General features: G+C 39.6%; 2 protein-coding genes across 10 annotated transcripts in view; both read left to right on the top strand.

Annotated features, from left to right (window-relative positions):
- Nucleotides 1-11,380, top strand: part of LOC135425590 (GTP-binding protein 10-like) — a 51,624-nt gene extending 40,244 nt beyond the window's left edge. For all 6 annotated transcript variants that reach the window (XM_064678035.1, XM_064678020.1, XM_064678030.1 and 3 more), the window contains 9 exons: nucleotides 436-629; nucleotides 723-814; nucleotides 1,865-2,009; nucleotides 4,729-4,802; nucleotides 5,738-5,790; nucleotides 7,710-7,817; nucleotides 8,354-8,431; nucleotides 9,398-9,521; nucleotides 10,282-11,380. In XM_064678035.1, coding sequence (XP_064534105.1) covers nucleotides 436-629; nucleotides 723-814; nucleotides 1,865-2,009; nucleotides 4,729-4,802; nucleotides 5,738-5,790; nucleotides 7,710-7,817; nucleotides 8,354-8,431; nucleotides 9,398-9,521; nucleotides 10,282-10,502 — 1,089 coding nt within the window. In that variant the 3' untranslated portion in view covers nucleotides 10,503-11,380. The remainder of the gene's footprint in view (nucleotides 1-435; nucleotides 630-722; nucleotides 815-1,864; nucleotides 2,010-4,728; nucleotides 4,803-5,737; nucleotides 5,791-7,709; nucleotides 7,818-8,353; nucleotides 8,432-9,397; nucleotides 9,522-10,281) is intronic.
- CLDN12 (claudin 12) lies at nucleotides 27-21,788 on the top strand. Of its 4 annotated transcripts, none has more exons than XM_064678109.1 (3): nucleotides 27-33; nucleotides 15,717-15,784; nucleotides 17,868-21,788. In XM_064678109.1, the coding sequence occupies exon 3, from the start codon at nucleotides 17,889-17,891 to the stop codon at nucleotides 18,624-18,626; it is 738 nt and encodes a 245-aa protein (XP_064534179.1). In that variant the 5' UTR covers nucleotides 27-33; nucleotides 15,717-15,784; nucleotides 17,868-17,888; the 3' UTR covers nucleotides 18,627-21,788. The 4 variants fall into 4 exon arrangements, with proteins under 4 accessions (XP_064534179.1, XP_064534162.1, XP_064534152.1 ...); XM_064678092.1 differs by lacking the exon at nucleotides 27-33 and adding an exon at nucleotides 12,726-13,041; XM_064678082.1 differs by lacking the exon at nucleotides 27-33 and adding an exon at nucleotides 13,475-13,585.
- The last annotated feature ends 290 nt before the right edge of the window (nucleotides 21,789-22,078 follow it).

Raw genomic sequence — 22,078 nt, 5'->3', positions numbered from 1 at the left:
CGGTGCCGCCGGCGGGGCTCGGGCGGCGGGGAGGGCTGGTCCCTCTCCCGGGGCCTCTGCGGGAGATCATATGGCCCAGGCCGGCGTAGGCCCCGGCGCTTGGCTCCGGCAGGACCCTCCCGCGCTGCCGGGACGCCTCGCAGGGGCCGGCGGGGCCGGGACCGGGTTATGGTGCCCGCGGTGATGCCCCACACGTGTCTCGGGCCCGGGGGCTCGCCCGTCCCGCCCCGCTGCCCGGGGCCATGCGGGCCGCGAGTGTCGCTGCCGGGGAAGATATGTCAGACACTCACTAAAAAATATTGTGGAGTTTTACGCGCCTGCTTTCTGGACTGTCATTTATTGCCATCAGAGTTCTGTCTAAGCCGGTTTACACACGTTTTTGTAAAGCAAAATATGAACAGAACATAATACTGGTACTGAAACTTGTTTTGTTAGTATGGCAACTTCATAGACGATTTGCGGGTCTATGTGAGAGGAGGAACTGGTGGAATGGGTCACCCTCGTCTGGGAGGGGAAGGAGGAAGAGGTGGTGATGTCTGGTTTGTCGCCCAAGAAAGAATGACCTTAAGGGGCATTAAGGAGAAATATCCCCACAAGCGATTTGTAGCTGGAACAGGAGCCAACAGCAGGTAAGAGTCAGGTTGATGAAAGCTGTTACACACACCTTTTCCAGAAAGCAAAATGTCAGCTTAAGTTACTAAGCCTGATTTAATTTTTCCCAGTGTTAGAGCTCTAAAAGGTGAAAAAGGAAAAGATCGTGAAGTTCATGTGCCTCCTGGAATTTCACTTGTTACTGATGATGGGAAGCAGATCGGTAAGAACGTTTGCTTCATTTTAATGTATCTAATATTTGTCACATTTATTGATAACATTAGCAGATTTCTAACACTATGATGTTTTAAGGTTAAACATTTCTCAAAATAGGTGTGTGTTTTTCTTTGTTTGGACAAAGAGTTGATAAACAAATACACTGTTGATAAACAAATACACTGTAGAAATTGTTGGCTGGGAGCCAGTGATCCTCCACAGAACCATTCAAGACCTTACATAATTTATGTCTCCATAAACCCAGGTAAGTGTCCCTATAACTTTACTGAATTATTACAGTGCTTAAGAGACAAAGATCCTTGCTGAATGTCAATATTTCAGGTTACTTAAAATACATAACTGTTTTTCACTCTTTCTTTTAAAGAGTGGTGCTCGGTAGTAACCAGGAAGATCAGTTTCAATACAGTGTTCTTGAAATAGCTCTCAATGGTTCCTTTGCCGTTTTTCAGAGTTTTTCTTCTCACACTGTTTAGAATTCAAACTAAATTCATAAATTACCCTGATTTGGATGTTTAGCTAAAAGTGTGTGGCAAGAATTGTTTATGATGTAGGCATGCCAGTGTCTAAAGGTATCCAAATGTTGCCTTTTTTTTAATTTTAATTATTCTGACCCTAAGGGAGATATCAAAGCCTGCATCTTAATGAAAAAATACAGCAAACTCTTCAGACATTGTGTAGCCACATCTCTGTCAATGCAGATTTTTTGTGGTATTCTTGAATTCAAATATTAGAGGCTTCAGAACCACCATCACCGTCTTGGCCATACTTTGCCTGCCTGTACCTAGCACTTTCCTTGAGGTGACGAACTGTATGACAGAGGGTAATGCTGAGGTGTGAACTGTATGACAGAGGGTAATGCTGGGCTGTGATTGCTTTCATTTGTTTCCAAAGAGGGAGAAACACCATGACCTTGAGGGCGCAATTCTTGCAAGGAACCATACAGAAAATTTTCTTGTAATCAGAGACATTTAAGTGGTAAATCACAACTAAACTACTGCACGGGATTGTGCTTTTTCACTACTGAATTTATTTTCAGGAGAGCTTAATGCAGCAGGAGAGAGATTCTTAGCAGCTCGTGGAGGTCTTGGAGGCTCTTTGGCCACAAACTTTTTGCCTTGCAAAGGTCAGAAGCGAATTATTCATCTTGATTTGAAACTTATAGCAGATGTTGGCTTAGTTGGGTAAGTACTGTAGTTTGATATTAGAAAAAAAGAATAAATTTCAAATGTGATTTCAAAGGAATTTGAGAGTTTGGAGGGTGAACGTTATTGTACGTTTGCATTGTCACTTAAATTATTTGCAGTTTGCAAAAATCAGATTAAATTTAATTTTAAAATTTGTAAAGTATTGGTTATGCTTTTGTGGAAGAAGAGCTTAATGAATCGGGGTAATATATAATTAGTAATATAATTGCATTTAGCAATTGCAATGATTATCGAAATACTATTAGCTAATGTTTATGAAGTAGTAGGTGCAAAACAGAGCCAAGAGCACTATCTGTATTGCATACTTGACTTCATGGTGCTGGCATAAGTGGATCCTTTCAGTAGTAGTTTTAAAGAGCGTTCCAAAGGCTGTGTTGCCTACTTTCCCCAATAAACAGCTTGGAATGCTGGAAGGAAGTGATTACAAACTAGAATAGTAGGACTTGCTTTTCAATGTTGCTGCTTTGTAGCAACACAGATAAATATATTTTTATTTGACGAAAGCTTCCAACAAACTACAGTTTTAAAAGTATTGGTCTACTCACCATCTGCTACACATAGGTTGGCTCCATGGTCCTTATTAATAAAAACCATAGGAAACATGAAATAACAAGGAGTTCGAGTGGAAGTAGTCTTATTGGTATATACCAGTAAAGAATGGAAAGATGCTTGAAGACAGCATGGTTTTCTAGCTGTGTTTTTCTTTTTTCTTATTAGAAATAATTCGGTCAATATAAAATTTATCTAAAGTTGTGTAATTTTTGAGTTCAGTTCATTTTTGCACTCATTTACTACCCAGATCAATAGGATTTATTTTTTGAAATCAAATCAGATTAATTTTTCTAAATCCAACAATACTTCCCAAGAATGGAGGCAGGTGAGTTACATAAATACACGTATAAGAGATTTAAGGTAAATCTTTCAAAGTCATTCGGACAGAAATACAGCATGACCATCCAGGTCATGTAATCACATCCAGTTGTGTAATTTTTGAGTGGTCTTCAGGAATTACGGAATTTTTTTCTTGGTTTAAAGTGTGTGAAAGTATAGGAGTTCTATGACACTGATGCTGCTTTAATCTTGCATTTTGGCTTGTATTTTAGCTGACAGTTTTCCTTCAAAATGGATTAAAAAATCATTATCCGTCAATTAGAGGAGCATATAATTTTCTTATTGAGAATATGAATCAGCCTCTGATAGTTTGTGGCTGTACTTTGATCTCTTTGTGGTTGTTACTTTTACTTTTTTGCAAGTGGTTTGCTATTAGATCAGGTAAAAACAACATGTGGACTTGAGAGAGGCCCATCAGGTTTGAGTACACGTTGTGATGTGTTAGTCTAGGTTGCAATTTAAACTTCAAAGAACATATTGTACCTCAGTGGAACCAAAATGCTCACTTGAGGAGATGACCAGAGTAACCTTCCGGAATGTCTTTTAAGCACCTTCCATCATCAGAGTGCATTAAAACTACCCTCAATAGTTTCCCTGTTATAACAAGAGTCATTAGGTTGCTTTCTTTTTTTAAGACAGATTTGTGTACAACCCCTTTATAAAGGCCCTTAATGTAAATCAGTCTTGTTAACAGGACATGGTTCTGCATGTTCAAATGGAGAGTGTTACGGTTTTCTGTGGGACACATGCCTTTGTATCTTGGGACCAACGTTCAGTTGCCTATAGACACAATGTTCTTTGATCACTGTTGCCCTGAAATAGTGTGATGAACATCTGTCTGTGAATTTGACTGGAACACAAGTCTTGTGTCATCTTTCTGGAGGAGGTGCGAAGAATGCGGTCTATCCTTTGATGTCAACATTAACTTAAAGTTTGACATAGATGAAGGCTGTTTTGTCTTTTACAGCTCAGGTTAATCTTTAAAACAAGTGTGTGCTACAATTTCAGTTTTAACTCGGGTTTCCATTTCAGTGGGTAGATGTATTCCGTGAAGAAGCTTTTGTAAAAGGTAGCTTATCCCTAAAGGAATATTTTTGTTGTGATGTGCAAGTATAGCTATGCCTTGTAAACAACAGTCAGGTCTGCACAGATGAGCTCCAAAATCTTCACTGGTGTTCTTTTTAGTTTACCTGGTAACAAAGCAGGTTAGTGCTAATTTCAGGATCCCTCATACAACTTTGATGCCCTAAAAGCATACACAAACTTGGCGTGTCTGTGTCTATGTACACAAAGTGTCTCTCTCTCTCACAGAGTTGGTTTGCTTTGCTATATTAGCTAAACTGTAGCATAGATATCATTGGTACTTAAATTGGAGGATTTCATGAACCATGATTTGTATGCCAAAAGACTAAGTCCAACTGATAAGATGTTCTTGCATGACAGGTTTTAGAATGTAAGCATAATTTACAAAATTAGCTATAGCACATGAAGACTGAATTCAAGTAGACCTGGATGGTCATGCTGTATTTCTGTCCGAATGACTTTGAAAGATTTACCTTAAATCTCTTATACGTGTATTTATGTAACTCACCTGCCTCCATTCTTGGGAAGTATTGTTGGATTTAGAAAAATTAATCTGATTTGATTTCAAAAAAATAAATCCTATTTATCTGGGTAGTAAATGAGTGCAAAAATGAACTGATAGCATTGAATTTCAATAAGATAATGTAGTGCATCTGGAAATAAAGTATGCAGGAGTCACATACTTGTTAATTCAGTGTATAAATCTCAACTTCCTTTCTAGGTTTCCAAATGCGGGAAAATCATCCTTGTTAAGCAAGATTTCTCATGCCAAACCTGAGATTGCAAGTTATCCATGTAAGTTGATACTCTTATTTTTAGAGCAGTAATATTTCACAAAAGCAAGAAGTCTTTTCTCAGACTTGGTCTGCAGGTTTATAATAAAGAATAGGAGATAACCATGTTGCCTGATTTTTAATTACATTAAATACTTTAAAATGATACTTGCTGTTTCAGTGTCTAGTTCTTTTAACCACCTCAGAATTTCAAGTGTACACCCTCATAGTATTTCAACCTGTGAATACAGGGTCTGTTTATTTTCATCTCAGCTCATTTTATTCCATCTGAGATGCACCATCTCTATGGTGTATAATATCCTCAGTCTATTGAATATGTACTGTCAGGTTCCTTTGCATATACATCTTGTATGCTTTGGAATTAGCTGCCACCTGTTTTTGCAACAGAGAAGATTTTGATTTTGAATCTATCCACTGAAAAAAGGACAGAGAATTTTTATTATTTTTCTATTGGTAAATTAGGATTAGTTGTCTGATCTTCATTAATTAAAAAGCAAGGGTGCAAGTACTGATAATTTTTACCGACCTTCTTGCACCACTCCTGATTCTCTACAGCCTTTTTCTCAGTTTGAAGACTCCTATCTCACTTTGCCTTTCATTATTTTTCCCTGTTTAGAAGCTATTCTGTCATCTGGATAATAATTTTTGTGTCTGAGACTTCTCTAGCTTCACTGTTCCCTTTTTGGGATGATGTAACAGAACTGCAGAGAGAGACAAGGTTTGATGAACCAGTGGGTTGAGTGTTCTATTTTTTTTCTCTCTCGTTTTACACTTTCCTTATTTCTTTTCCTTTTTTAATTTTTTGCTACTGAATGTTTGTTTTTTAAATATAGTGACAAAGTCCTACAACATTTAAATGTTTTGTAACATAAACATTTTTTTAAACGTTAAAACCAGTTTTGTTTTCTTCCCTTTGTCTTTTTTCCCTTGTCACAGTTACAACAGTACAGCCTGAACTAGGAAAGATCATGTATGCAGATTATAAGCAGGTTGGTATGAAAGTTCACTCTGATTGTTTGTTAAAGTTATATATAATGATTAGTTATGTTGCTTAACATAATTTCAGAAAGAGAATGAAAACTTATAGTTATTTTTATACATGTTTCTATAATTGTACATATCAAGTACAATTACATGGACATAACAAGGGTTTTGGAAAAAGTACTATTTCATGAACTAACTTCATATAAGGTTACATTTTCATTCCTCAAGCTTGAATCTTCTTTGATGTGCTTTTATGTCATTTTTGAAGTGTATGATACATGCAGCACTGGAGTCATCACTTCCAAGATAAAAGGCAAATGCATAAAAGGGTTTCAGATGAGTTAACCAGAAAAGTATACCCCTCAGATGTGAATCAATAATCTTAGGGGGATTCAGTAGCTGATGCTTGAAACTTTCATTTAACAAACGTCAACAAAACTGTGTATTAAAGGAAGTAAGTCTAGTTTGTCAGATTTGCCCTTAGACATATTGCATCTCTACAGGCAAATTTTTTTGTATTAACTTTTTAGGGTAGCTTATCCTAGAAAGCTGTACTGCAAATAAATGGGATTTTTCATAGCCTTTTTAAAAAACTTGTCTTCCATGAATGAGGAGCACTCCTGGCTTTTTGTTTGAAGTCTGTTTCTTGTCATAGACAATGACACTTTTTGTTGGCTATTTTTCCAGTTCCTGGTATTTATACTACAGTGTTGGGTGCTATATAGGAACTATATGGACAAAATATCTCTTTTCTAAAGTCAGGGGAACTAGTGGTTGTGATCACAGGGAACATCTGTGAGTAAGAGGAAGTACTCTCAGCATTGCAACTGCTAAAATCAAAACAACATAAGCAACATAATTAGGAGCAATACTTGAGGCATCTTTCCTGTATCACTCAAGAAACAATGACTCATTATTTTTTCCTACAGAACATTGATATTTTTAAAGAAATATGTAGGAATTCGCTTATTTTATCTTAGTACGTTATAAAGAAGTAAATACATGCGAGTTACCTGGTGCTGTCCATCAGAAAAGACACAGAAGTAGAGGATCTATGACTTTGGTTTAAGGTCTTAGTACCAGATCATGAAAACTAGCAGAAGCATTTTCATTTTCTGCCAGAATATCTGAGTCACCTTCTGCAATAGGTAGCACACCTATTGTATGCTGGCTTTGGGCATTGTTTAACTGAATCCAGTTGCTGTCTAAATGGGTATTAGATTTGAAGACCCTACTTTTGCTCTTCTTTACTTCAGTATCTGTCTTAGCTTTCTGTGACTTACTGAGTAGCTGTTGGTGGGTTTTATTATTCTGCTCTTTTTTGGTCTGTCTCAGCTCTTCTTTACAACTGTGTACAACCCTCTCAGCCAGCAGAGAAAATGATAAGATCCCTGTCCTTTGGAGCAGTCTTTGCTGGGCTCTAGTTGGAACCTGATTGACTAATCAAAATCTTACTTGAGCTGAAGGTCAGAAATCAAATTCTTGTAGCTTCTCATGCTCAGGGGAACAAGGTTAAGTGGGTTTGTATTTGGAGTAATGATCCTCTGTAGCCACAAGGAACAGACTTTATTTTGTTTTCCAGTGACAGTTTGAATTCTATACAAATGTGATAGCCTAATCTTCTTGCCTTTCAGAGTCTGTTTTATTCTGAGGTAGTAGCTAAATTTTGCAAGACCTGCTGAGGTATTATTACCCTCTATTTTCTACTTTGCACACAGCTATAAATAAATAGATGGGGGAAACACGAAGAGCACAGGTCTGTGTAGTAGCAGCATTTTGTTTGATCTGCTTCTGATGATAGTTGAAGCAGCCAATACGTATTGCTTTATGTTTTGTTTATTTAAAATGATAATTGCTGTTGATAGTTTGAAATCCCTGGTTTTGCTTGTTGGAAATACTTTGTTTGAAACTTCTGTTTTCCTAGATTTCAGTAGCTGATCTCCCAGGACTGATTGAAGGTGCACATGTGAACAGAGGGATGGGCCACAAATTCCTCAAACATATAGAAAGAACCAAACAGCTGCTTTTAGTTGTAAGTTAAATAAAATATACAGTTTATTAAAATCAAAGGCAGCGCAGTAAATAAAAAGCATCTTAATTGCAATGTAGTTGGAATTTAGGAAATCATTTGTAATTTGCAAGTTTTATGATAAATATAGCTGTAATACTGCTTACAGAATGGAACACTCAAACAACTGATGATAAATTAAATACAATTTGTCATGGAAAATTGCCAATTAATTTAGATCATGGAAGTGTTCCAAGCATAATTAAAGCATGGAGCGATTTTTTTCTCTCTTTTTTTTTCTAAAAGATCCCCTTAAGAGGTTTGAAAAAAACACCTTTGAGAAACACTGTATCAGAACTAACCAGTTTGTTTTTCCAGTGTCTATGATGTTAGTTTGGTGTATAGTTGCCCTCTGTTATTTGCCCAGGAATGAAGGCATGTACATGGACATTCCACTGCAAAGTAGTTGATGGAGTAACATAATTGTTGATGGAGTAACATAACTTGATACTGTAACATAATTTAATACCACAAATCTTATTTTTGTGTAACTTCTTCAGGTTGATATTTCTGGGTTTCAACTGTCTCTTAAGACTCAGTTCAGAACAGCCTTTGAAACTATATTGCTTCTAACAAAGGTAAGTTCTCATTTTCCAATTTGACAGTTGTAGTTATGTGTTGAGCCAAGAAAATGGCTCAGCTTTGATCAAGAAACTTTCAAATGTTAGTGTGTCTTCTGGATTTATAATGTAAGGCCAGTTAACAAACTCATGATTTTCCAAAATCATGAAGTCTTTATTTTTACCTGTCCAGGTGAAACTGCTCCAGTTTATGTTGGGCACAACATAATTAATAATAAAATTCCTTAATCTGTGCAGCATATGGGATATTTCTTACAGTCAAGTAAAGGTAATAAGACACATCATTTTCAGTTCCCCAGTCTGGTATCATTTTAGGAAGCAGAAGTACATGTGTGTAGTTAAATACTTGCCTTGATGCCCTGACTGCACAGCCTAAGAGGGGTGAGACATCAGGCCCCAGCTTTGCAAACTTTCACTGTTTCCATCTCTTAACTATGCTTCTGATTAAAATAATACATATCATGTAATGTCAGATTCATCTCTGTGTGACTTAAGTTGATGAATCTTCTGAATTTCAGCTATTGCTGTTTATTTTTAGTTTATACTTGATTGTGATTTTCTGATATTAATTGAAGTCCATTAAAATGCTTAAGAATCAGAAAACTTTCCCAAGAATTTTCTTATACATTTTATAGGTCTGAAGTTTTTCTGAAATTGATTTTGTGCTTGTGGATATCAGAAAAAAACAAAAACAAAACCTGTCCTTTTAACAAGAGGCTGTTTCAGAATGAGCTAGCCTGTTTACCTGAAATCTGTCTTTGAGCAAAAAAATGACTGAATCACTTATTCTCTTCTATCAGACTGCTTTAGTATATCAGCCTTGAGCACCCAAGTCAGTCTCACAGCTGTCTAGGCATGAAAGGCTATTTAGGCAATTAAACAAATGAGAGAGGACATGTAAAACTGAAGTAGCACTTTTTAAACTACAAATACTTATTAAGGTGAATTTTCTTTTGTTTTAAGGAACTGGAGCTGTACAAAGAGGAACTTGTAACAAAGCCCGCACTTCTCGCTGTTAATAAAATGGATTTGCCTTGTGCAAAGGATAACTTGAATGAACTTATGTCACAACTACAGAATCCTCAGGGTAAATGAAATTTCAACAATAACCTTTGACAGAAGTAGCATTAAGATTTCATTGGGTAACTCTGCATTGGCAAGGAGTTGTTTGAAAATGAAATCACCTAGTAAATTTATTATATGAACATATATTTTAAAATCACTTCCTGCATTTAGAGCTCTGTTTATACTCATTGGTAGTTGTATTGCTTTCACTGCTGGGGAAGGATTTTAATAAACTGGAGATATCCTAGACAATCTTTCCCAACTATGAGATGGGAGGGTAAGTTTCCAGTTTAGGTGTCTTGAATAAGAGTAACCTGCATTGAAGGTCCCCTTACAGACACTGACATATATACAGTTTTATATATATATATATATACACACATGAAAATTCTGTGCAGATCTATGTAGATTTACTTTAGTTTTGCAATTTCACTGGAGTGAATTGCTTTCTATTTTCTGGAATATGTAAGAACCAGAAAGGCTGAACACTACTGATCTCCCATATTCTACAACTTGGGATTTCTTTGTACTCATTGGAAGTGTATAGTGTCTTCTCATGACAGCATTAAGGATAGTATAACTGCTATGATACTTCTTGTCTTCTGAGATTTTCGCTATTTTTTAAAAGACTAATTAAACAAATAATATGTGTTTACTAATTGCAGTTATGTTTATTACTATGATTTATTAAAGTTTATTTTCTATATTTAATGAGATTTTATGGGCTTTGTAGTGATACAGTATTTGGGGATTGTACTAACTCTTTCAATATGATTTTTCAGACTTCTTACACTTACTAGAGGAAGAAATGATTCCTGCAAATACACTTGAATTCAAAGAGGTAATTCCTGTATCTACATATACTGGAGAAGGAATTGAGGAACTAAAAGCATGTATAAGAAAATCCATAGATGAGGAAGCAGAGCGGGAGAATGAAGAATATCGGAAAAAGAAACTACTACTTTTACAAACTTCCCAAGAAGAAAAAATGAATAGAAGATAGCATTCTTGGAGGGATCCAACACCTTTTAGTATTTTTACTATGTACATGAAGCTGTTGCTATGCAGGCCTTCTATTTATTTGATCTCTACCATCACTGCAGAGTTCCCTGCTCCCTCCCATTTGTTCCTTAGGCACTTGGGTGGAGTACAATGGGGAAAAGGGCAAGTTTTTTTGATTGATGTTGGCTACCTATTCAACAGAGTAAAGACCAAAGTTTGTGCAACTCAAAGCACAGCTCAACAACTGATGATGCCTGGAATATTTTTTGCCAAATGAGATGAATGGAAGGAACATAACCTTCATAGGTAGCAAAGGAGCAAGTTCAAGCACTCTGCATCTTTGGCCATAGGCATCAGAAACACAAAGGGAAGTTTCTCATGGAGAAATTTACCAGGGTCTAGTGTTCCTAAGGTGAACAGTAGCACAGTTCTGCTACTGTGACAGGCATTGAATTGTAGGGTTTTTGTTGTTTTTAAGAATTTAAAGAAAAACACAAATAAATGGCTGCAAGGAAATTACTTGTAGAAGCACGAAAAGCAAGGCTGATGTGTAATGTTGGAGGGTTTTTTGACACCTGCTGGTGCCTACTGTGGTCCTCTTAATTGTAAAAATCCTGATTACAATTTTCCAGGCTTTATTTGTGATTCTTTCCTTTTATGGAGTTGTTGGGTATATGTTACTTTTTGGTGAAGAAAATTATTGCTTTTAAACAGATCTATACTTATTGGGGAATAGTTAATATTCTAGATTTTGTATTACAAAAGGCACGCTTACATTTTAATTTTTTTTAAAAAATAGAATTCCCTTATTGTCAAGGTGTTTTCTACTTCAAAGCTATTAAATGGATAGCAAAGCAAAATAGGACTGAATACATCAAAGGCTTCTTAGTTTGGTCTCTTGTTTTGTAAGTATGTGTATCAAACCCTGCTTCTCTAAATTTTGTTAGAACAGTCACTGGGAAGAAAGGTATGGTTTCTCATACATTTCTTTTATCTTTGTTATTGGTTCCTGTTCTGATTTTCCTCTAGTTTTACTGTGTTTGGGGCTAATATGTTTTCACCAGAGCTAAGTGTCAATTTTTGATACTCCATTTCACAGACTCACAGATTCAAGTTGGAAAAGACTTTGAGATCGAGTCCAAGCTATGAACCAACACCACCATGTCAACTAGACCATGGCACTGAGTGCCACGTGCAGTCTTTCCTTCAACACTTCCAGGGATTGTGACTCCACTACCTCCCTGGGCAGTCCATTCCAATGTTTAATAACCCCTTCTGTAAAGAATTTCCTCCTTATTCCAAACCAAACTTCCCTGGTGCAGTTTAAGACTGTCCTCTTGTCTTACTGCTAGTTGCCTGGGATAAGAATCCAACCGCCACCTGGGACATCCAGCCATGCTGGAGAGAGTGCTTCAGCCTGTCCAGCCTGCTGTAGCTAAGGAATTGAGTCAGCCCCATATGGATTTGGGGTCTGTTTTGTGTCCTCCCTGCCAGGAGGGAGGGCACTGGTTAAGTGCTGCCAGAAGGGCCTGGAAGACAAGAAAGAATCCTGCCAAAACCCTGTGCCAGCTGGGTGTGGGGGCAATGTCCTGCTGCAACGAGAGGCCTGATCTGGGTCAGTCATCACAGGGGAGCTTGAAGTTACTCTGTTTAGGAGCATTTACCAAGGGGGATAAAACTTGCCAGCTGAGGGCTCTGCAGGCTGGGAGATGCTGATGCAATGGGATAAAACAAAGGAGAAAGCAGTAGTGTAACATTTATTGGGAGACTCCAGCACAGGTTGCCCTGAGAAGCTGTGGCTGCCCCATCCCTAGAAGTATTCAAGGCCAGGTCGGGCAGGGCTTGGAGCAATATGGTCTATTGGTGATTCTGTCAGAGAAGTGGTGGATTCATCATCCCTGAAAGTGTTAAAAAAATGTGTGGATGTGTCATATGGAGGCATAGTTTAGTGGTGGGCTTGGCGGTGCTGGGGGAACGGTTGGACTTGATGGTCTCAGTGGTCTTTTCCAATTTTAGTGATTCCATGATTCCATACTGCGGCTGTCCTCTGTTGACGCGAATCGAAGCGCTCCTGGGTAGAGGAGAGGCTGCAGCGTGTCCCTCCTGCAGACTTGGCTAACAAGCCCCGCCCCAGTGGGGCTCCTGGGACCTGGAAGTGAAAATGAAAGTGAAACTGGGCATTGGCAGGAGACGGGGCAGGGTGGAAGCATCACTTGGAAAACCCAGCGAGGCAAAGCACACCGGGCAACAGGCTGGGATGTGCTTGGGTGTTCCCCAGAGAAAGATCCCTGTGCTGCAAGATGCTCCCACAGCTACCCCTCTAGGCCTCTCATCCCTGATTCCAGCATGTATTTGCACTGAAAATGCCAACAATTGCTCCAGCTGCTCCTCACAGCAGCCACCTGCAAGAGCGCAGACATCAGTGCACGATGGCTTTGGCTGCCCTCTGGCAGAGAAGTCCCCGGGAGCACAGGTCTTTGGGGCAGGGGACGGGCACCACCCTTGCCAGGACTCGGGGTGACGGCAAGTTCCTTGTCGAGGTGAGTGTGATGGCAAGAGCTGCCTCGCCGAGCTGCCTCCCACCTCTGCCCTTTCGCAGCCGCAGCTGCTCTCTTAGTCGAAAATAAGTTTTGTTTTTTTTGGTCAGACTTCGTGAACACTGGTGTTAATCTCACACGTAACCGAGGGAGTGGGCGTGTGTTTAAAAAAAAGAACCAGCTTGGCTTGAACACCGCTGGCCGCTTTGGGCAGTAGCTGAGTGCCGTAGTCAGGTTCCTCTGACTGCGGACAGCTGGCGTATTGGAAGAATATGTTTTAAAGTACCGGCTCTCTCGGCCAGGAGCCGGAAAGCTGCCTCCTTTGCCGCTCACAAGCGGACAGACGCGGGCGGTCGCTGAGGGGCCGCCCCGGGCCGTCCCTCGGGGGCCGCCGGGAGTTGTGGTGCCGGGCCGGGCCCGCACTGCGGCGGCGCGGCCGCTCCGCCCCACAACGCCCCGCGCGGCCGCGGCCGACCCAGAGCCCGGGCGGGATCGGCGGCCCCGGGGCCAGGCAGCGGCCATGGAGCCTCGGCTGGGCGGCGGGAAGGTGAGCGGCGACACCGCGGGGAAGCTGCCCGGGGCCCCCGGCCCGGGTGATCCCGATCCCTGCGGCCCTTCCCGGTTCCTCTCTGCGAGTCCGGCATCGCAGTGCGGCAGGTTCCGAGCGCTCCCGCGGGCGGGGGTCGAGGGTGCTCTTCGGGCGGAATCCGTGTGTTCTGTTTCTGCTCTTTCCAAATCAGTTGATAAAATAATTACCCGTGTTCCAGGTTTTTCTTGGAAGTCCTAATCTACTAGCTAGGATCGTTAGTTCTAACCCAGTATATCTGGATTTAATTTTAAAAGGAGTTTTGTAGAATTGGAACTGCGTGATTGATTTCCAGAAGAAAAAAAAACACCCAAATGAGTAGTGGCACTGGTTCTGAAGCAGTTCCTTGCGGTTGCCTTGAAACAGGAGAGCTGTTGGCCTTTACTTTTTGGTGGCCAGTTATCCAAAACTCATAATAAACCTTAAACTGCTAATGCTGTTGTGGATAGTTAGAGAATCTATTTGCTTATAAATTGTGTTTATCAATTATACTGTGACCTGTCTTCTGGAGGGCTTTACAGAACTGCAGTGGCTCCGGGACCATGGTCTTCTCAAGGCCATGCAAGGGAATGCACCACCAGTGTTAGACAATAAAGTCAGATGGACTAAACAGACAGAGGAAAAAAAACTTAATGTCTACAGAAATGGATGGCTTTCTGAGTTGGGTATTGTGGAATATTTACATAGCTGCTCTGTATCTGTTTATTACAACAGCTGGTGGCCACAGGTTTCATCATTTAATGGGAGGGACTACTGGGCTAGGCACAGCTCTCGTTCACAGCTTTGTTTGCCTGTACTAATTTTCCACTTAATTACGGTTGTTATGGTTGTTTATGGGTGTGAACCTGCTGAGGGAAGTCTGTGTGTTTATCTTGGCTTTATTGCCTGGGAAGTGCTCAGAGAGCTTGAAAATTAGTCAGTAATGTTAGTGAACAAAGCTGCTGCTCCAAGCTGTGCAGTAATACTTTTCTTTTTTTGAGATCCAAACATAAAAATTAAAAAGGACATGTTGTCTCCAAATGCAGTAGAACGTGATGATGCAGTTAGTTTGCTCAAACTGCTACTTGTAGCAGTCTTGATGGACCTGGCAGTGGGAATCCGAAGGGATGCTTAATCTGATTGTGTGTGCATTTTCTGTGTATTATATGCCATAGCAATCCATGTTGGAGGGCTTCAGATTTGGGGATCCACTTTCTCAATGAAAAAATTGGGATGCATGAGTGTGTGCTGTAAGTTCTCATTCTTGGCTAGATAGTTTGATAGCAGAATTTCTTTGGTGTTGCATCCCAGGAGCCTATGTGTATATGAATTTTATAATATTTCATGTTTTGATATAGATAATTTAGAATAAATTCTGTCCTTGTACATGTTAGTCCAGCAAACTCACCTTTAGGTTGTAGCATTTAACAGTCACATCATGACACACTTGTAGGTCTGACTCTGTCCAGTGGAAAAGTGATTTTACTATTATGACCTGCATAGTTGCTTTTGAGACTCAGATGTGGGGGTAAAGAGAATCCACAAGAGGATCTTTTCTCTTCCTCTGGAAAAGCTGGACAGCCATTGAAACGGCATCATCTGTATTTCCTGTCTTGTTTCCTTGAAATCTTTGTGTAGAAGCCAGGAAGGAATAGAGAACCACAAGTTTATAAACAATTTAGAGCCTGTGTTTTGTTTTCTGACTTTAAATGATCATTGCACCTCTTCCTCCCTGCTGGTTAAGCACAGCCTTGAACCTAACATCTGAAATAATCATTCAGTGTGATTTTACATGGATTTTTTTGCTAGAAACATAAAATTTAGAGTGTGAACATCTCTGTTCCTCAGAACACTCATAAGAAAGGGAGTTTTATGATCCTTTCTTATCTGTTGAGACAAGTAGGTAGAAAACAAGCTCTGGGGAAAAAAAAGGAAGAAAAATAAAGTAGTTTGAGTTTTGTTTTTTAAATAAGAGGGAATTGTAAAAAGACGATGGAGTTGACCTCATGCAAACATGTCTGATATTCCTAATCTCTCAATTGCAGTGTAAACACTATTGCTGAAATTGCATGAGGCAAATGTGATGCTGACTCTTTTTTGTTCTGTTTCTTAGATGCAGTAAGACCCTTTTTTCTACTTCTAAAAGTTGCTAAGTTTTCTCTTGATTTGGACACACTGCTGGTAAGTAATGGATCCATTTAAGACAACATCTGTTTTGTTACTGTCTTAATCAGGGATCTGTAAATGTAGCTATAATTATAGCCAGCAGTATTTGCAAGATGGGACAAGTCTCCCCTGATGCGGGGATCATAGATAACTTACTTATTTGCAGTAATTTACTATTGTAAATGAATTTTCAGAAGCAGTGGGTTTCTGAAGCTGGTCAGTCGTGTTTATTCCAACTGCTTCTCATAGAGCTTTGTCTTGGAGAATGCCCTATTTGCAGGGCATTCCTACCTGGAAGTTTTATCCAGGTAAAGGCAAGCTCTTTATGAAAAAGCAAAAGTATCAAGCTTGAGGAGAACAAAATTTGATGCTATATTTACCCCTCAAGCTCATTTGTTATAAGTTCCATTTTCTTGCAAGTTGATTGTGTTGACCTTACTGAAGCTGAGGTTAAGCATAATATTAAATCAATTATGGTGGCAGTAAGTCTTAGGTCCCCCTACCCAGGGGTTATCCTGTTAATGACCCACCATCTGAAAAGGCTACTGCCATGAGAACAGTAGCTTGTCCACACTCAGCTACTCTTAGCAACAACATAATGCCATCTTTTTTGATGAATAAGGTACATTTTTAGCATAAATGTTGTTGTCATTGTTTCTTTTCACCAGTGCTTCTAAAAAAGAGTACGATCAGCACTTAAATGGTGCCCACACTCCATTGCAATCCTTCAGGGTTAGATGGTAGAACATAAATGACTAATATTTTCTTACTACACAAATTGGACTTCATTTTTTATCTGTAATAATCAGTAGAGTGCTGGCTATTTATATGGCTTGCTTTTAGTCTGTTTCCAGTATACATGGGAATTGCTTATCTGAAAACTGGAACTCCATGGCCATTTGATGTTTGCAGATGTAGAAGGAGAGCAGGGGATCAGATCCAGGTTTCTCTTTGGTTGTAGCCATGTCTGTAACCTTTCTGCAATACAGATACTCAGTTACTTGTATATGTGTTAGGTAAAACTTCTGGTACCTAAAGTGTTTTATGACTTTAGACAAATTGCAGTATAATGATTTGGAAGAGATTTCAGGAGGAGTTTATAACAATTTGCAAAGTATCTGGTCATTTTTAGGTACTATAATTCTTAGTGCCCAGTTTCAAGAACACACTAGGGTGAACGCTCAGTGCCTTCTTTAAAGTGTCTTGAGCATGCAGAGAAGGGATAACTCTAATCTTTTCTTTGTTTAGTTTTCTTTGTTGTTTGTTTGGTTTTTAAAGACCCATCATTGAGACTGTTTCCCAGGAGCTCTGCAGGCAAGGGGCGATACTAGGGACACAGACAGTCATTATATTGAAACGGAAGCAGTATTCTTCAACACTAGGTCTGAAGAGGAAAATGTGAAAGGTGAAAAGTTGCCTGCTTTCTGTAATTGTGTGCTTGGACAGTTGGTTTTGAAAGGCAAAAGTAGTGTGGAAGAACTGTCAGTTGCTTTTGAAAAATTCCTAGTAAATTACTCAACAGAGCCTCCACCACTAGCTCCCAGCTCTCTCAACAGTTTGGCCTATATAAAATGTGTATAGCTGCCTACATGTGCATTCCATGCCAGTCTAATGATGCGGCTTTTAGGCAACACCCTTTTACTCACATGACAGCGTGGTAGAACTGAACATACAGTGTGATACTACATCTGGGCTGAAGAGAGGGAGCTGCCAGCTGAGGACAGGTGAACTTAAATCAGGCTTACTCAGTGATACACCTTCTTCACCTGAACTCTGTGACAAAGTCCATGCAGTGACACAGGGTGAAAGGCTGTGTAGACTCACACAATGAAATGTGTTCCTTTTTTGTCTTGAACACAGTGAATTTAGCAGTCTGTCAGATGAGCAGTCACAACGGTGTGAAATAATCTGATGTTTCATTAAAGCGTGAATGTGGTGGTGTTACTGCTGTCTTAAGTGTGTCAGACAAAGAAGGTGCCACAGAGTTAGTGCCTACCAGCTGCCATGTAAATTTATTACATTAGTCAACTATAGTTAGTCCTCTGTCCATAAACTTTCACTTACTGATTTTCTTTTATATTTTTCTTTTTAATTGCAGGAAAAACTTCTGTGGGCAAACATGGGCTGCCGGGATGTTCATGCAGCGACTGTACTGGCCTTCCTCAGTGGAACAGCCTCAGTAGCCGGACTCCTTGCAGCAGTTCTGCTCCCGAACTGGAGGCAAATGAGACTGTACACATACAACAAGAATGAGAGGAATGTGACCGTTTACACTGGACTCTGGATTAAGTGTGCTCGCTTTGATGGGAGCAGAGACTGTGTGATCTATGACCCACAGTGGTACACTGCTGTCGATCAGCTGGATTTGCGTGTTCTGCAGTTTGCCCTTCCTCTGAGTATGTTTACTGCTGTCTCAGCTCTGTTTCTCTGCATGATTGGCATGTGTAACACAGCCTTTGTATCCACCGTGCCAAACGTCAAATTGGCCAAATGCCTTGTGAACAGTGCAGGCTGCCATCTCGTGGCTGGCCTCTTGTTCTTGCTTGCCTGTGCCATTTGTCTCACTCCATCCATCTGGGTCATTTTTTATAACAATTATCTGAACAGAAAATACGAGCCTGTCTTTAGCTTTGACATCTCTGTGTTTATTGCCATTGCCAGTGCTGGTGGTCTGTTTTTCACCTCCATCCTGTTGTTCCTGTGGTACTGTGCATGCAAAAGCCTCCCTTCCCCATTCTGGCAGCCCCTCTATTCCCACGCCCCCAGTATGCACAGCTATGCCTCGCAGCCCTACTCCGCACGCTCCCGCCTCTCTACTGTAGAACTTGACATTCCTGTTGTGACACATTCATCTTAAGGAGACAAAGTCTTGGAAGCTGAGCTCTTGTGCTCATTCAAACCATGAAAATTGCAGGCTTGATTCTCTCCGCTGCCCTGCGCTGAGCATAATCCTTTGTAAGGTCAAGTTTCCCAGGGCGCAAAGCAATGGAGATCCACATTCAGCAAGTTCATTGCTGTTCTGGTCTGTTTGTTACTTCTTGAACAACTTGGTTTTTCGGGGTTTTTTGTTTGTTTGTTTTTTTTAACTCTGAGCTCATTATAGACAAAATTGCTGCTAATGCTGGGACAGTACACTAACAATAGTATCCGTCCATTGTTTTGCTTATTGACATCAAAGCAGGTTTGAACCCCTTAGATATTTGATAAGCTATTACTAGATGCTGATCCTGTTGTAAGACCCTTGCACCTACATATTATCCAGGTGCAGGCAGTGGAACTGAGTGCAGGAGATTCACTGAGTTTCCTGTTCATCTAGACACACATATTTTATGATGTGATGTCTGAAAAGGGTATTTGGCAGACTAATTCAGTTCTGTGCACTGTTCTTTGTTTTTCACTGCACACACAAAAAGCTACTCGCTTAGGAACTTCTCTAGCAGAATTAATGCCAAATTACCCTTTATTTTCAAAGTAGCCATCAGAAGGAATAAAACTGATTTAACTAAGAATGTTGTTTTGTGCTGTAATAGCATTTTGTGAATTACTGGAGGCTAGAAATTTTTTGCGAATTTTATTTCTAGTCTCTTTTTTACTAAGTTAGCAAATTCATTAGATCTATTTTGTGATTAAAACAAAAACCACTAGTATTTAAGAATTCTGTTGAGAAGCTTGAATGTTTTATTTGAAGGCCTTCTTAAAAATGGATTTTCAAGTAGGATATAAAGTGTTCAGTTCTGGAGAGAAATGTCACACTACAAAACAGATTAGGAAAGCCATGAAGAATTCTGAAGGCTATGGGAGATTCTTTTGGAACACTGTACACAAGCTATAACAACATCTCTCTAGGAAGGGGATTATATCCCTGGGGAGATATTTTTTAATCTAGATTTTTTTAAAAAAAATGTATATACAAGTAGCAATGAGCTTGTGTGTTTTTCAGAGTTGGTCTTTATGGTTGTTGGACTTTTCACACCATTGCTTATTTAATTAGTGATTAAGGCTTAACCTTTTCAGCCTTGTTCTTCAACACCTTTCAAATTAAGATATTTTGAAATCCAGTTATTTCCTTTGCTGCCACCTCTCAACTGCAGAAAGTTTCCCATTCCTATTTTCTATAAGATGAGGTTTTCAATAACTTGTGAGCTTCACCTTGTAGCTCTACAAGGATGAGGAAGGACTGTAAATTCCCAGCCTGGGATGTCTTTAAATCACTTTTTTCCTTCTAAAATGCAGAGTGGCAGGTGAGCCCTAACGATCATAGCTCTTCAATGTGGGCTTTGAAATTACTTGGAAATTTGATGACAGTGAGTTGAAGAGTGCTATAATTAAGGCAAGTATTTGATTCTTTCATATTTTGGCAAATTGAGATCTTATGTTTTAAGATGTCATCCCCGTAAGGGAAGTTGTTTTGATTGGTGGCATTCTGGAGCTTAGTGGATATTTGCATTTCATTAATTCCAGAATAAATTTGCTTTTCTAAAAAAATCAAGTTCTTTAATTCCAGTTCTGAAAAATCATCCAAGGTCCTGAAAATCAGTTAGTTTCCTCTTCTAGGTGTTAGAAGTGGGAACAAATACTATGCTGGGCAAATCTTGTTCTGTTAAATAACTATGTTAACTATTGTGTTTTAGCTGATAGACATTGGACTTCAGTGGATTGAGGGAGGAAGCCAATCTCTGTCATAAATTCTCAGCATAGTCAGTGAAACAACAGTCCTTCCCTGCAGAGCGCTTGATTAAATTGCAGTCTAAGGAATTAACACTGTAGATGATAAAGAATACTTAAAGAGATAGGCCTCTAAAGTTACTTGAGTTTAATACTTTCTTAGGTTTACAAGGTATGAGAGTATGAAGTATCTTTTTTCTTTTGTATAATGATGTGCAAGACAGCTTTTTTTCTTCAAAACTGAGCTTCGCTTTACTGTTACTCTGGTTGCCCAGCCATAGATACTGTTGCTGTTTTAGCTGCCCATGTCCTTGGATGCTTTGTAAGATCAAAGCAAGGGGGCCACTGGTTTATGTCTCCCCATCACTTCAGTGTCTTTTCTTCTTTGTGCCTTGCTTAAGTTATGAGTTGGTCAGTAAATGTTACTTTACAGTCAGTGTCTGATACGCTTTTTGAGCCTGAATTTACAAAGCATTTTGATAATTTTGGAGAGATGATCAATAGATTTCTTGGCGATTTTAAAAGGAGCTGAATCTTCAGCATCTCCAGAACAAGAATGGCATCCTGGCAAAGTGTTTTCTACAAGAATGTAAGTGCAGCCAGTGTTGTTTTCTGTGCACTTTAATAGCAGATGTCTCTGACAGCTCTTTTGTATTCCGACTTTGGTTTTTATGCACAAAACTTTCAATGAGTATTTGCTGCTGCCTAAGCTGATAACTTGTTGCTTTGAAAATTGTGTCTTTCCAAAAGTCTGAGATGAATGAGTTATGAAAAGCGGAGATCCAGAAGTTATTGGATTCCAGTGTAGGTCCCAGCAAAAAGACTGTCGCATCCACCAAAGCACGGCTGAGTTTCTTTCAACAGTGCTGTTAATGTGAGTTTCTGCTGGATCCTAAGTGAAGTTATCTGGAAGTGCTGTGCTGTATTTCCATTGTTACAGAAAGAGGTGGCCAACCTGTGACACTTGAGTCAGCTTTTCTCTTGCTAAGGTTGCCATGGTGCCCAGCTCCAGGGTTGGGAAATGACAGGCCTTCCTGTTTTGAAGAAAACAACACATGTATCCTGCATGTGTCTGTCAGGGAACAAACAGCCTCTGGGGAGTAGTTAGCACCCCTGCCTCTGATCAGCTGCACCTTCCTGAGCACTCTGCTGAGTGCAGGACAAGCACTCTAGGTCTTGAACACAGATTTTAATTTGTGGCTCATGCAGTCAAAGGTTGGGTGCTCTGGGATTACAGGAACCTGTATTCTTTCAAGTAATTCCCGTCCAACTTCTTAAATTGTGTTTAGTTACAGTGTTGGTTCTTTTTATGTGAAACAGAAGATATGTATTTTTAATAAAACAGTCTCATACAGATGCAGTTTATGTTGATTAATTTTGTGGTAAACAGTAACTACTAGAATACGAAAGACTTTACCTGTTTTGATAATGATCACCAGACCATTTCAGGTACCTTAACAGGTTTAAAATGTTGTGCATACTGCATTTTAACTCCCTAATTTTATAGGACTCCTTTAAACAAAACAAAATAATTTCAAGAAGCACCAAAAAACCCAAACAAACCCTTCTGAAAGCTTGACTGATATATGTAATTTCACTCTATTGTAAGCTAGTTCTAAGAAGTTCTAGCATCCCTTTCCCCTT

This window comes from Pseudopipra pipra, chromosome 1 (genome assembly GCF_036250125.1).
Source record: "Pseudopipra pipra isolate bDixPip1 chromosome 1, bDixPip1.hap1, whole genome shotgun sequence".
Taxonomy (NCBI): domain Eukaryota; kingdom Metazoa; phylum Chordata; class Aves; order Passeriformes; family Pipridae; genus Pseudopipra; species Pseudopipra pipra.
This window is presented reverse-complemented; position numbering and strand designations above follow the sequence as displayed.